Below are 15,997 nucleotides of genomic sequence, written 5' to 3'. Positions count from 1 at the left end.
GGGAATTGTAAAGAGTGGGAAGGTGGCCCTCAGCCTCCTTTTTGCCAGACTTAAACAACCCCAGTTTCCTTAGCTGCTCCTCACTAGACCTGTTCTCCAGATCCTTCACCAGCTTTGTTGCCCTTCTCGGGACCTGCTCCAGCACCTTAATTTCTGTCTCATAGATATTGCTCTGGAGGCAACACTTTTTCTGTCATGTACGTGTGCTGGGGCCATCAGGGAGGGTCTGGAAGCTGTTTCATGTGACCTCAGAGTTTCTCAGGGCTCTGTGCTGTTTGTACTAGAGATTGCCACTACATGTTTCCTAAGCTATTCCAGTAAACTCTTACATTTAATTATTAACCTCTGCTGGCAATAATTAGGATTGTGGTGACTATAAAACATAATTTTAACCAGATTAGAATATGCCGAAGGCCAGAGTCAAACTTTCAGAGGCTGACAGAAGTAGTCCAAGCCCTGATAAGTTGGTGTAATGTCTAGTAAGGAAGAATAAAAAACTAATATATGATCTAAACAATGTGCTAATTACTACCATATAGATACTGAGAGCCCTGGGAAACTGATGGAGGGCTCTATTTGCTTCCAAGTTTAGAAACAGCCAGAACATACTGTCCTTGAACTAGGCGACAGAAGCTTTTTATCAGGTTAGGGGAGAAGACCCTCTCCATTTGAATCACTAGGTGGTCTTTCCAACTTTGGGAAAGAGAGCCTTCCAAAGCTAGCTGAGATAGCAGGAATTTCAGAACAAAGGAATAAGTGGTGTGTTTGTTGTTTAATTAATCAGTTCTTTGAGTCAGCAGGTAAAATTTAACTATATTTGATATACTGGGCCAGGTAATTTTAAGATCACTTGGACTGATTTTATGGTAAGCCTTGGAAATGAGACTGCTGAGCTGTTTTAGTTGAATTTATCAGATGAGTGTTAGACTAAAGTAAATGACTGTGCTTCATACCCATAGGTGAGCACAGTAGTTTGCTTTGTTGGAAAATGAGCAACTTTTTAAGTGCTAAAAGGCTTTAGGAGCGAAGGGATTCTTGTCTGTGTTATGCTGAACTGTGAGGTGAAAAATGGTATGTTTGAAAAGTTTAGATGTGGTACAGCCTGGTGTAGTTCAGATTTTATTGAGAACTTTCTGGTTTGGTCTAGGGGGAGGTGATTGGTTCTGTAGACTTTAAAATAACTTCCTTACATCCTTAGACCTAGATCATATTGTACCATATTGTGGGTCTGTTTTCAGTCTGACTTACATTTGTTTTTAAGGGTTAAAAAAAAATAAAGAGAAAGTAATTCTGCTATTAAGAGATTTTTCTACCTGTTTTTAAACCATTCCTGCACTTCTACAATGTTAAAATGAATGACTTTGTTAACCACTCTTTACTTGACTGCAGTGAAAGGATCTTTTCTTCCATAAAAAAACCTCATTGTGGTGTTGGCATGTCAGACAGTTTTGTCTTCAATTTTACTTTAGAGAATAAAGAGAAATTCTGGTACATGTCTTTGACTGTCATTTGAGTAAAGACATAGGGAGGAAATGGAGCAGTGGGGTGAAGATGTATATAAATGAGAGATTAAAAGAATGTAAGACAGAAATTGCTACTGGCTTTTAATAGGAGAAGGGGAGCTTAATCATTTGGTCTCCTTCTGAGGCTGCCCTGGAAGAGGTCAGGGCTGTGTTGGGACAGCCACCCTCACGGTCTAGCAAACACTCTGCTGGTGGTTGCTCACAAAGAAGTGACACATTCCTTTTGAGCTGTTTAGGTTGTGTGCTCCCAGCTTCAACACTGAAAAAAAGGTTGTGTGAGTTGGGAGCAACGGCTGCAGAATTAGCAAAAAAAGAGGTTCATGCGGAACGTATCACAGCTCCTGGGCAGGATCCTCTAATCCTAGATGGGATGGCATTATACTGTGCTTTCACACTGGTTGCCCTTTTGTATTATGAGGGACTATTTGGAGAAGCAAATGCTGTTTGGCATGAGTCTGGCCCTGCATAATTCACATTGCTGTTATTGTATTTTATAGCATGCAGGATGGAGGCTTGGTTCTGAACGGTCTATGGAAATGTGGCTGCCATTTGTCAGTCTGTATTGAATGTGCTACGTTTACTGGAGCAGTGAAGACTGAGTGAGCAAAGTGTGCCTACACACAGGCAGGAACATCAAGAAACAGTTATGTTTAATGAAGTGTTGCCAAATTTATTATCAAGTTTCATGTTTCTTGCTTCTAGCAATTCATACAAATAAATGAGGTTGTGGTGAAAATTCTCAGAGATGGGACTTGTACAGCTGGAGGTTACCATCTGATGCTGCTCCTGTAGTCAGCACAACACTGCAGAAATTAAGAAGAAGAAGAAAAAAAATAAAGGCAGGGGAAGAAAAAGGACAGAACCAGAAAGCCTCACAGTAGTTATCTCAACAAAGCCTGGCACAGTCAGCCATTTAAACACCTGCTTAAACCTCAGCACAGTCAAAATTCAGCCGATCACTTATGATTATGCTCTAGAGCATTGCTGTCTGTGCCAAAGAAGTGGGACAAAGGAGAGGGTTTTTCAATACAAAAGAATTATCAGCTTGATGCTCCTGGTGCTTCCCTAGTTGATATTTCTTAACAAAACAGGTGTAAAAGAGCACTGCATCATATAGCAACCTCTTGCACCACTCCGGTGTGTATATAAATGACCCCAACATGTCATCCATTCAAGGTGTGCAGGCTTAGAACGTGTTGCCTCAGTCTCAGACAGGAAATATTTTCCTGGAACTGCAGAAGGGCCAAATACAGACCTGAGAGAGATCAGAGAATGGTGTGGGTTGGAAGTGACCTCTGGAGATCATCTAGTCCAAGCCCCACCCATGCAGGTTCACCTGGAACAGGTTGCACAGGAACGCTGGCTTCAACTTGAAATCAGAATTACAAGCACATACTCTAGATCTACACTGGACTTTAAGCCAATTTTTATTTCTAGTTGAAATGCATCAGAGAAAGCAGAAGGATTTTTCTTTTTTTTTTTTTTTTCTCCTTTTTGCATGAAATTTTCTGCTGACTAAGTTTGTTTCTGCTGGTAAAACACATGACAGTGTTGAAGTAATAGTGATTGACAGGCATGGCATAAACCTACCTGCAACCTCTGAGAAATAAAGCTTAGCTGGCATGCAGCAAGGTATGTCTCAAGCTGGAGGAGAGGCTTTCTAAATAGACTGTATTTATTATGGGTGGCTGGCTATCTGCATTCTGGCTCAGTTCCCTGTAGTAAGGAATCGACCACATTACTATTTGCAAACACAGGGTTCACTCAAGTGGTACTAAAAAGAGAAGAGGTGGGGCAAGCAGAGCTTTAAAAAGAAAAGAGGAGTCCGTCCAAGTTTGTATGTGAAAAGCAGCTGCATTTTGCAGAAGGAGGGTACCTGGAGATCTCGCTCCCTGTACTCCACTGGGGGTTGTGGGGAACAGCTTTCCAAGATTTAAGATTTTTTAAACAGCAGCTTTGGCTTTTGTGAGGAAATCTGCAGTGATCCTTGTGAGCTTTTCTTTTAAGCTGTGTTAGATTTGTGACAAGAGTGTCAGGCATTTCATACTTGGCTTCCAAAAAAGAGGGGGAGGAAGAAAGGAGGGGAAAAAGAAGGGAAAAAAAAGAAAATAAAAAAGAAAAAGAACAAAAGAAGAAAGAAACTAAAGAGGGACTGAAAAAAAACCTGACGTCTGCAGGGAAGAAATCTCCCAGGAATTTCTTCAAGGTTATAGTCAGACAGAGTAAGGGCTGAAGTGACAAGAAAAGCAAGGCAAAGATAAAACTTGGTATTGTGATAAGATGTCTGAGTATCAAGTGGGAGACTGCAGAAACCTTTTGGGATTACACGTGCTCATCTTGTCTTGGATATGACTGAATACAAGCTATTTTTTCTCTAGTGACAGTTCAAACCCCCTCGAGATTATGTTTCTCTTCCTCGTTGCTTTTTGGCCACTGTTTTTTGAAATTGGTTTTGTCAGCCTCTCAGCTCTGCAGCACTGGAACTGTCCTAATGGATACAGATTAAAGACTGAAAACTCTGCTTGCATAGGTAAGTTGCTGACCACAGCCTGAGAAAACTGCATTTGTATTCTCTTAATTGAGCTTTGTAATTTTCAGCCTTGGCTTGTTGTTTTTTCCTCCCAAGATTTCTTGTTCATTTTACTGGCAGAATTTATAAATCAGCTTCTCAGTGTCTTTTGCTTCTCATGAAACCAACAGAGCAAATGCTATTTAGTTTGTGTTTCAGAATTCATTCCCCTGTCTGTGTTAGTTTACCAGAAAACAGAATAGGCTTTTATATGATCATTAAGAGAGATGAACTGTTCCCTGGTTACCAATATTCCTTGCCATAGCTTCGGTGTCTCTGTATTTTCAGTACATGTGCACACATTCAAATATACATTCATGTGCATTCGTGCCTCTATATGTGTAGAAATTGTGTGTGTGCAGCTTTTTATTTCTGTATGCACAGAGAAAGAATATGTCAATGATTATATATTAGGATATACTAGAAAACTTTAAAACCTACTCTTTCTGCATGTATTTGTGTATGTAGATACGTGTGCCTATATTTAATACTGCATCTCATACAACCCATGAGTTCCAGGTGTGTTGGAATCTGCAGTGCTAAAGCCTGAGTGAAATGTGTGGCACTAATAGTGGTACAATGGCCTCCTGTGTTTTGGGCCATGTGAAATGCAGGTTCCTAAGTGTAAGACAAACAATGACAGACTCTTTCTCCCAACTCTTCTCCCTTGAAGTCTAATTTTTTTTAAAGAAAGCCAGAGCCAATGAAGTCATGGTCTTTGCAGTGAGGGGGTGAGGAAATGCTCTGTGAGGATTCAAGCAAGCAGATATACTTGGAGTTAATGCTTTTGCTAGATTGTTTGAGCTTCAGAGGCTCTGACTCAGTTCTTGACATGATTCCAGAAATTTAATAGCAGGTGCCTCCTCTATGCATTCTGCCAAGAAATACCATCCTGTAAGCAGAAAACAGAAGTATGCATATTAAATGCTCTTGTTTTAAGAGAGGTGGAGCTAGGCAATTTTGTGTACAAATGATAAACCTGATCAAAAATTTATTGGTGAGCCAAACACACCTAGGGTGCTTCCACACTGATGCTTGGATTCAAATGAGAAACACCCTTGTGAAAAAAACATCCCTACTGCCGCCTCTCACTGTGCTTGTCTGCCTGTTGCAGAGCGCTCTAGAACTGCACAGACTGGAGACCCTTCAGGCCAGCCTAAGCCAGAAGGAGCGCCTGCAGAACATCTGCCCTCTCTAGTATTGATAGTCATTTGTTCCATGGGACCAGACTAGACCTGGCTCTTCGGAACCTCAACCTAAAATACAGGCAGTGTATATGTTGTGTAGTCAGCAACTGTTGCACTTAACTCAACCTCTCTTATAGGTCCACCCTATATGCTGATGTATATGTAGCTTCCACAAGCTAATTTGGTGTGTATTAGTTATCACTTCTACATTGCTGGGTTATTCAAGTAAGAGCTCACGTGTAACAGGAGAATCCTACTGACATGACAGGAATTGCTATTGATTAGTGAGTTAAAAGGCACTCTTCATATTGGCATTCAAAGGGCTGAAAAGATGCCTTTTTAAATTTCAGTTTACATATTTCACATGCTGCTGCACATCACCCTTCCAATAAAGGAGGGAGAGCCTACCTTGCCTTATGTTTTGTCTGTTGAAAACCAGATACATTTAGCTGCTGTATGACTGGAGAGACTCTAGGTAAAGCACCAGAACCAGAATGGGTGGCAGCTCAGCACACTCTGCAAGAAACAGTAAGAGAAGTAGTCTATTATGTAAGAGCTAATGCTGCTAAACCATACTCTGAGCAATCCCATACAATACACATTGAATGAAAAATGATTTGCACTAGGGTGTCTGCTTAATGGGAGACCACTGGATTACAGGAGATGAAATGAAAGTGAAGCTTTGATATGAAATTGAAGACTGGAGGATGCTTTGGTGGAATGAATTTATCTTGTTCTTTCCTCTGTGTACTGGATACCAGTCATGTTCTGGCCAGAAGACTGAATGTAAGATATTCTGGTTCATTAATTATGTGAGAGAGAGGGTGCAGTGGAAGCAAGTGGTAGGAAGCTGGGGGCAGGCTTTGAAGGTAATAGTGGGAATAAAAAGGGTGAGTGGGAGACATGACTCATAGCACTGAACTGTGAATGATGACAGCGAGCTGAACTTGTGGCTTGGCCACCATTCTTGGTCAGCTGTAATAAATATACCAATTGTAAAATGTTCCTTAGAGTCTGTGGCCATGGTGGCATCCTGCCAGCCATGAGGACTACCCTGAATTGAGAAGGTGTCTGCTCTCTGATGGTGAACTTCTACAAATGGCACTTACTGGGAAGTGTGTGGGCTGATCTAGATTTGTTTTCCATTCTGCCACCACAGATGAAGGTCTAGGCCGTGCTCTTCTTACACTGCTAAATAGTTCGCTTCTTAATTATTTCCTTTTATTTCTAGGGATATTCAGAGATCAAAGACCTTCTCATCCTGTAGAAGGATAATGAAATCTAACCCTAAATGTCTCACATAATTTTATAGAGTTATATTAAGAGAGATAATTTGAGTCTTGGTATGCAAAGGGAGAAGAAGCCTTTCAGAGGGGACGTGTGTCCCACAACAATAACTTTTATAAGAGAAATAAAGGAGATCAGATCATGAGGTCAGAACAAGGTTAGTCTGGTGAATGAACATATCAATTATCAGCAAGTTATGGTAGAATTGGAAGCATTTCTGAAATTTTTGACATTGCCACACTGATTTAATCATGTCAGGAGTGTCTTCACAGCTTCCCTTCTCACAAATAGAATTGAGAGGCATCCCTGCAGTTGGAGTAGATGATCTTTAATATCCCTTCCAGCCTAAGCCATTCTGTGAATAGGAACTCAGTTACCTTTAAATAACTCATCTTTTTTTATACCACATTGAAAACTCAGAACCTACCTTTCAAGAAAAATGGTCTGGGCTATCCAGGAATTATTATTCCTACAAGGAAAAAGCGTGTGCCTAGCTGGTCTTGGGAGAACTTTAATTTCTAACATATTTGCCCATGGAAACATACATGGCACACCAAAGGATCAGCCTTATGCCTACTGGAATTGGTTGCCTGTGGCCTCTTGAGGTACCCCTTTAACAACACTATATTTTGTTCTCACAAGGCATATATATGCTTTCCCAAGTTTCCCACATGGCACTGTATATCTGAAAAGGCTCCTAGAACAGTCTTTTGTGTTATCAGTTTTGGGGAAGTGCCTGTTAGTCTAGGGTTACCCTAGGTAAATAGATTATGTTCTGGATACTACAAGACTGGAGTTGTATTTTGGCTTCAGGGCTGACTTGAAATGCTCCCTTTGTAAGTTTCAGAAGTGTAGGAAGATAGTTATTTTAGCAATAGAAATAAAAGACTGTATGAAAGTACTGCAGATCTACCTAACTGTAGATTCTTAAATTCTGTATGCCTGCTAACTTCTGACATTGACCGATCAGATCTTGTCACTTCTTCAGGGCTAACATGCTGCACATTCCTACAGAGATACAGCCTGTAATTGAAGGTGACAACTGCAGCTATCTAGGTCAGCTTTTTGGTCAGATACTTCTCTGTGTCTCAAGTGTTCCTCCTTCCTTTCTTGCTGTTCACCGCTCTCCAGCCACGGACCACTGGTGATGCAGAATTTGAAGTTATTCCTCTTTGTATTACATCTTTAAATTCATTTGATACTTGAAAATATTGTTACCAAAACCTAACTGACAATTCTTCAACATGGGTCTGAACCTACAGACAATTCCTTAGAAGATTCCCTTTAAATTTTCTGGAAGCTGGATCCAGCTGAATGTGGTCAAATACTGTCTTTCGCTGCAAAAAAAACTTAGATGAGAGTAGGAAGGGGGCAAATATGTTGTCAGAAACAACAGAAATGGTGTCACACACCACATGAAGCTTGATCCTAAAAAGGGCTAAGGGTCAGACTCCAGGATCAATGACTTATACCAGACTTACTGTTTTGCTCAGTGGTAAACAGCAGGTATTAATTTTGTGTTCTGTTTGAAACAAAGCTGTCTACTTTTTAATGTCTACTTTGAAACCTGGCTACAAAAGAAGGTAGATGACAGTATTTACTGATGCCTTTCAAAGAGATGATAGTCTCATGAACTTCAGCTTTGAAAAGCAGGCCATGTTGGAAGTTGCATGATCTAGCAAGTAAAGGTCCATTTCAGAGTTACTAATTTACATATAGGATTTATTTCAAAGATAAACCATATATATTTATTTCCATTCTAATGCCCAAACCCTTGAGATATGAGTCTAGAAAGGTAGAAAATTAAAGATGTTGCAGTATATTGAGATCTCTGAGCTGTGCCTCCTTTGTTTTATTGTGACCTGCTGATAGATGGAACATCTTTTTTCATTCTGCCTGTGGTCTGGTCTTTGAGCTCTGTGCTTTTAGCAAAATAGATAAAAGGGATGGGCTGCTTGCTTTGTAGCCCAGATGAAATTTCATGTTCAGCCTTGTCGAAAAGATTATAGTGGTGGCTAGATATAGTGAATTGAACTAATCCCCAGTCCAACACCATAGGAACCAAATCTGAGTGAGGTTATTTGTGTGTACTGCACATATATTTTTAATGTATATAATGTGTGTATTTGGGAATATCAAAGGCAAGTTCTGGCTCACTGTGGTTTCTCTGTGTCCCTGCCAGGCATACTAATGCTTCACCTTCTACAATCAGAGCATTTCTCAGGACTCTCAATAAAGTAGCATATTTGTATGCAAAGTCATTGAGAGCTGCCAACATCATGATGACATGATTCATCGTTTTTGCTGATTCTCAAGGCATTTTTTGCATAAAGAAGCCTTTGAGAATGAAGCAGAACCTCATTCTTCCTTTCAGGGCTGGCTGTCAGGGCGCTGCAGACAGCTTTTGTGTTCACTAAGCCGATTTCTTTCACAGGCTAAAGTTCCCACTGGGGGATGTGGTTGCCAGGACACGTTGAACAGCTACAGCAGGGTGCAGCTCAACATTTCGCTTTGGCCCTATCAGTGCAGGTGAAGGCACTGCTGGCTATACCTGATGGATGGTTTTATGATTGAGTTCCCCTAACCATTAAGAAATAGGTTTGGTTGTTTTGTTTTTTTTCTTCTATCTTTCCTCTTTTCCCTCTCTCTCTCTCTTTTTTTTAATACTTCAGGCAAAGAGAGCACTTTAAGCACAGGACCCACTTCCATTGTAAGCACCATAAAAGCTGAACGTTCACAGTGTTGCAGCATGTTTTACAATAGTGCTGTGTCTGTGGGTCCTTCCTGTTTACCTCTGGAAGGGGCATTCCCCAGTGACTGAGCTGTCTATTGCCAGTGTGCCCCTCATCTTTTATTAGGCACTTATTCTTCCACTATAGCCATTCTTCTGCTATAGCCTTTCTTACCCACCATAAGCATTCTTCCACCACAGCTTTTCTTCAGCTGGGGTGATTGCATGCTTTTCAGTATGTCTGGGATTTCCTTTATTCTGTGAACTCTGGCAGTGATGAAAATGGGCAGATTGATAACCCTGAAATCCTCTCTTCATGTACAATTACTGGGGAGGCAGTGTAAATTCTCGTAGCCTGATCAATCAACATGCTTTTTCTTGGAGAGGCAGTTTTGTGCACTCATGTAAAGCTGGAAAATCCATCCTGTAAATAACAGATTATTGTTCAGTTACTGTGGTACATAGCTCAGTAACCTGTGCTTGGTTAAAGTGTGCCTTCCCAGTCTGATCTCTGTTTGAGAATATCCACTGATGTTTTTCACACCTTCCCAGCTTTTCTTGGTAGCTAATTCATTCAGTGAATCACATTTCCTGTTAAAATATTGAATTAGAATCATAGAATCCCCAGCTGCACCAGGGGAAGTTTAGGCTCGAGGTGAGGAGAAAGTTCTTCACCGGGAGAGTCATTCGTCATTGGAATGTGCTGCCCAGGGAGGTGGTGGAGTCACCATCCCTGGAGGTGTTCCAGAGGAGATTGGTGCCATGGTCTAGTCATGAGATCTGTGGTGACAGGTTGGACTCGATGATCCTCGAGGTCTCTTCCAACCTTAGTGATACTGTGATACTGTGAATGCTTCGGATTGGAAGGGCCCCTTGAAAGTCATCTTGTTCAACACTGTTGCAGTGAGCAGGGAAATCTTTAACATAGAAATGTCTGCATTTAATGCCTACATTTGATATCCCTGGCTTCACATTTCAGGCATCAGTCCTTATCAACTCTTTCTTGCAAAAGATAATAGTCTCCTTTAGAAAATCTGGTGCTTTTTCTTTGTGAAGGTATTTATATACTGGGATCAATCCTCCCAAGCTTCTTTCTGATAATCTAGGCAGACTAAGCTCTTTAAGTGTCTCACATAAAGGCAACTTTCTTTACCATCAGATCAAGCTTTTTATCCTTATTGTACACACTTTCTAATTTCTGTGGATCCTTCAACAACCTGTATCTGAGAAATACAAACAGCATGCCAGTAAAGGGGGCCTACAGGAAGGCTGGGGAAGGACTTCTCAGGATCTCAGGTAGTGATAGGACTAGGGGGAATGGAATGAAGCTGGAGGTGGGGAGATTCAGGCTAGATGTGAGGAGGAGGTTCTTCACCATGAGAGTGGTGAAACCCTGGAATGTGTTGTCCAGGGAGGTGGTTGAGGCCCCGTCCCTGGAGGTGTTTAAGCCCAGGCTGGATGAGGCTCTGGCCAGACTGATGTAGTGTGGGGTGTCCCTGCCCATGGCAGGGGGATTGGAACTAGATGATCCTTGTGGTCCCTTCCAACCCTGAATGATACTATGATACTATGATACATACAGAGGTAAAATAATTTCCCCACTGTCACTTACTTCTCCTGTGTTTATGGTTGCGGTTTGAATTTTCTTGCCCCAAAAAATACTAAGAGGTCAGCAGATGGACACAAATCCTTTTGAGAGTAAGCAATCTGTACACCAGGCCTGTCTTTTTAATTTTTATTTAATGTGCTCTTTGTTGTGATAAAATATTAGTTCTTTCATCAATGTTTCACATTGCTTAGTCAAATGGCCTCTGCCTTTGGCAATCTTACCTCTGCACAGTTGCCTTTATCACCCATTCTTGTGAGTTCTTCAGAGCAAATGACATCAACTTTATTCTCCAAGCCACTATTATCATAAAAGTCTGTTGACTAACATAAGGTGCATGGCAGTCTTTATCAACATCACCTTCTATCTGTTTTTGTGCTGGTGACTAGATCACATAACTGTCCAACTTAGCCAGTTACTCCATTTGAAAACCAGTATATCAGGGAAAAGCATTCATGCCCACCTTCCTGTCTCTGCTAACACTGACAGCAGCTGTGACAATGAGTTGAAATCACCCAAGCCATCCCGTCAAAGATCCCATTACTTTTTTTTAGAATAAAGTACAATTAACCAGGTTGGAAAAGACCTTTGAGATCAAGTCCAACCTATCATCCAACATCATCTAATCAACTAAACCATGGCACCAAGCACTTCATCCAGTCTCTTCCTGAACACCTCCAGTGATGATGACTCCACCACCTCCCTGGGCAGCCCATTCCAATGGCCAATCACTCCTTCCGTGAAGAACTTCTTCCTAACATCCAGCCTAAACTTCCCCTGGCATGGCCTGAGACTGTGTCCTCTTCTGGTGCTGAGACCAATCCCCACCTGGCTACAACCTCCCTTCAGGTAGTTGTAGACAGCAATAAGGTCTCCCCATCCAGGCAATGCTAGCCAGGAGTAGCTAGTTTAAAATTGACAGTCTAGTGTTTACAATTTCTGTTTCCCATTAATAAACTTCTAAGCCAGTCAAACCTTTCTAGAGGGGATTTGGTGGATTTACTCCTTGAATTCTGTGGAGAATGGCATGTAAATCCCTGGTAGGTGTGGAAAAATATGCTCCTGAAAGCTGATTGTTGGAAGAAGACTGTGGGTCAGAATTAGAGTGCTTCATGGAATTAAGTTGCTGAAAATGCTTCTGCTTTATCTTCTTGAGGCTAGGGTTTAGGGGTGAACCTTGTAGAGTAGGATTATTAATTGGACTTGGTGATCCTGAGGGTCTTTTCCAACCTGAATGAATGAATGTTTCTGTGATTCATAAGCTGTCCAACAGAAATCAGTTGTAAGTGCTCTGATTACATTTCATATGTTGTCAGGTTAGGTCATCTGCCATGTGGAACATAATGTTGTGCAAAAACTCTGGAAACAGTATGGAAATGCTCCTTGGTCTGTAAAGACACATTAGTAGGCTGTAAAGCCTTGATGATCCTTTTGAACAGCTTTGATATCTAACACAGAAGAAATTCCTTCATATGTATTCTTTGAGTAGTTAGAGGAGACAGGTCCCCAGACCCATGGGATTTCAGAGATCTGGTCACTTACCTCTCTCTAGGCTACTGAGGGAGGAAGTTTCATTCAGAGTGCTGGTGTGAGTTGTTTAAATTGCAGCTCCTCATAGTTATCATGAGGTGACGTTTCTGACCTTATTTGAACTAGAGGAATCCTCACCTAGCATAGCCCTCCTGAAGCACTGTGATAATTTGCACTTGATACAAATGCTCATCTAAGTTATCAAAAGCAAAGCTCTTCCATTGCCCTGAATTTTTGATCAAGAATACAGGACTAGAAAAAAAAAAGTGAAATTGCTGTGAGCTATACTTGGAGTAACTCAGTACATATATGTAGTTCCAGTTACTCATAAAATGTCCTTTAGTGATTTAATATAAGGTTTTCTTTGGTTATTAATCAGTGCTCTTTAGTGACTTAATCAAATGTGCCTCTTAAAATAATCCATGTTCCTTTCCCCCCCCTGCATGTACAAAGCCAGGTGATAAAACCCAGAACAAAAGCCACTAACATCAGATAAATCTTGGGCAGGGGAAAAGTTGTTCCTTAGAGCAACCCTCACAGTGGTTGCTCTACAAGAATACAATACATTCTTGCAATACAAGAAATGTATTGAGATATGATACTGTCATAGAGTGAACACTTTGGGAAGTTACTATCAGATGCATTTGTTTTCAGTAGGAACTGAAGAGTATCTACATTTCCTGGCACAATCATCTGTACCATAATTCTATCAAATATCTGAGCCTAAAGGCTCTAGCCTCATCTAATCATTAAAAGCCCAACTACTGTTAAGTTTGTTTGTTGCCTGTATTAGGGCTTGTTGCTGTCAGAACATGGTGGGGATTTTGGTGTTTTGTATGTGGCTTTGAGATTTGACTCAAATCAAAATGAGCTCCATGTGGAACTCAGTGCTGTGGCAGCCTGTTTGCTGCTTTGCAAATGTGTTGGCAGTATTATTCCCGTGGAAAGAGAGATAAAAACAGAAACAGCTGGAGGCAACAATCACATAGCAAATCATAACACAAACCACAGAAATGGAGTACAGGACATGTCTGTGCCCCGTGTTTGGGCAATTAGAGACAAGAGTGACCAAAGTGTCTTCAGGAAAATAAATAAATAAACATTTTAATTTAGAAAATAAATAACTAAACAGTTTATTTAGGCATAAACAACAGACAACACAATAATTCTGAAACCAATCATAGAATTGTTTTGCTTGGAAAAGATCTCTAAGATCATGGAATCCAACTGTCGACCTAAGACCATCACGAAGCTGTACAGCCATTTCTCTCTCCTCTTCTACTGATGGGATAATAAATGATGTGACCAAATTGTTATTAGATAACTATGTCAAGGGTATTCTTTCTCTTTTCTCTTTGCCACTTTTGCTACCTGAATTGTCCTGATCTCTTTCAGATATTGATGAATGTCTTGAAGGTGGTTTGGGAACCTGTGGCCAGACCTGTGTCAATGTTCCAGGGTCCTATATCTGCTCCTGTTTGCCTGGCTACACTTTGGGTATCGATAAACGGTCTTGCTATGTGAATGGTAAGGTCATTTTCTTTTTTTTTTGATGACTGAAGAAGAGCTTTAGAGCTGTAGGTAACATTGTTTTTCAGTGTTAACCATGCCTGGCTGGTCCCTGCTGGACAGCAACTGGTGCTGGAAAAACTCCCCATTTTACTGTGTGGGTAAGTGACAATGCCAAAAGTGGGTGCAACAGAAGAGTGATGGTGAAGAATGGAAAGTATGGTGGTGGGAAGAGGAATGAACATATGAAAAGCCATGAAAACAAAGAAATGAAGCTAAAGAATGACTTCCTGTTTAGTAGACATTCTTTCTGTGTTCTTGGAGCTGTAAACTCTCTTATCCCATCATTACTAATTCTAGGAAAACACAGCAGTATGCCAGATTTTGCTGCTTTTGCCTCTTCCAATTTCTTGGCATTGGTGTCTTTCCAGTATGTTTAGGCTCTGTGCTGTGAAATCACAAGCAGGAAGTCCTTATTTTTAATTTGGTCCATTCACAGTTTCTTAATGAGTGCTATTGTGAGGTCTTTCTTTCTCTCACTCTGTCCTGAGTGTACAAATTGATTTTTGAATGTCTAAGATGAATTAAATTTCAGAAGAGTTTTTTTCCCCTTCTAAGAGGCAAATAGCCACAGTTAAAGCCTTTGAATTACCCTCAATTAGTCCTCAACAGATGCCACCCAGGGGAAAAAAAAAATTAATTGGATTTTGTTGACTGGTTTAATCCTATATTGCATCTGGACTATGAGGTGCAAGTGCTCTGAATTTCACCTCTCATCTCTCCATCTTGGTTTCTTGAATGTCTGGGTTTGGTTCCTGTCCGGGATATGTCACAGCTCCCTTGCTCAGACCTTCTTTTTCAGAGTTGGGATGTGACAGGGCATGTTTTTGACCCAAAAAATAGGAGATGTACTTGAGTCTCTAAGTGTGTGGCATTTTTAATCGAGAACATATCCAAAAGTGTTCTATGTAGTTCCAAACTGGCACCAACAGAATTGCTTCATCTCCTAGAATCATGATTATTGGCAGCAACATGTGACCCACGGAGACCCCAGCCGGAATTTTTGTTCTGCCTAAATATCTCCAGCCCCTTAAGTAGAAGTTTTAACTTTCTTTAAATCAAATGTCTTATAAACTCCTCATTTCTGAAGAAGTGTGAAAACAAATAAATTATTATCTTATAATATTTGTGCACAAGTATCTTTCAAAGAACAAACCTTCCTTAAGACTGAAGAAGTCAAGCTTTTTTGGTAGCATTGTTACTAACCTTTGTAGCACCAGTAGAAAGCAGCTGATGGTTCAGGAGCTACTGTGATGGATAAGGAACACTTATGTTAAGTACAATCTCCTCTGTAGAGGATATTTCAATTGGGTGAAGTGTTTTAAAGAGAGGGAGTTCTCAGATGTCCTGAGAAAATTAAGTCCCAAATCTGGTGCTTCTGCAATGAAAACTAAACTTGTTCCAATTACAACCCTCATTCACAGGCACCTGATAAGAAATTCAGAGCATGGAAAGGACCAATACCAAGTGTATAAATGCTCTTGGTCAACTAATTGTTGAAAATGCAGGCAGCAAAGCTGTCAGATTCATGAGATAAATTGATCCTGCTACACTTCACCCTTCATTTACCATTTCCATAAAACAAGCCTTCATAGTTCAAATATTGTCACACAGAATTGCTCAGTGCAAATAGCAGCAGAAAAAGGGAGTCACTGAAATCTTAGAAGCAGCTGCTGGAACTGGGTGATAACTTGAAAAGCTCAGATACAAACCAGGCTGTTAATGTAGAAACAGCATGCTTCATGTGAGCAGAAGGAAATTACGTCTTGGGTGGTTGTCAGAACTTTCTTCATCTAGAGAAACCAAAATTGCTCCCACTTCTCTGCTTTGAAAGAGGTTGAATTAATCTTGCAACCAGGATGAAGGCAGAGCATCTGGCTGAAATGTGTAAAAGTGATATGTGTTGAAAGTCTTAGGTTTCATGCTAGTAACAAAGCTACTTAGTTAAAAGGTTGCACAAATGGTCAATAAACCCAGTTTAATTTTCAAAGGTGT

General features: G+C 40.7%; 1 protein-coding gene across 2 annotated transcripts in view; it reads left to right on the top strand.

Annotated features, from left to right (window-relative positions):
- The first annotated feature begins 3,357 nt into the window (after positions 1-3,357).
- EGF (epidermal growth factor) overlaps positions 3,358-15,997 on the top strand; it is a 71,935-nt gene continuing 59,295 nt past the window's right edge. The window contains exons 1-2 of one of the 2 annotated variants that reach the window (XM_068137444.1): positions 3,358-4,053; positions 13,829-13,960. In XM_068137444.1, the coding sequence (XP_067993545.1) occupies positions 3,927-4,053; positions 13,829-13,960 (259 nt within the window). In that variant the 5' untranslated portion in view covers positions 3,358-3,926. The remainder of the gene's footprint in view (positions 4,054-13,828; positions 13,961-15,997) is intronic. The other variant, XM_068137445.1, reaches the window with a different exon arrangement.

This window comes from Melanerpes formicivorus, unplaced genomic scaffold (genome assembly GCF_026170545.1).
Source record: "Melanerpes formicivorus ecotype bairdi unplaced genomic scaffold, bMelFor1.0.p_v2 SCAF_4, whole genome shotgun sequence".
In the NCBI taxonomy this organism is placed as follows: Eukaryota; Metazoa; Chordata; class Aves; order Piciformes; family Picidae; genus Melanerpes; species Melanerpes formicivorus.
The sequence above is the reverse complement of the archived record's forward strand: the minus strand, read 5'-3'. Positions and strand labels throughout refer to the sequence as shown.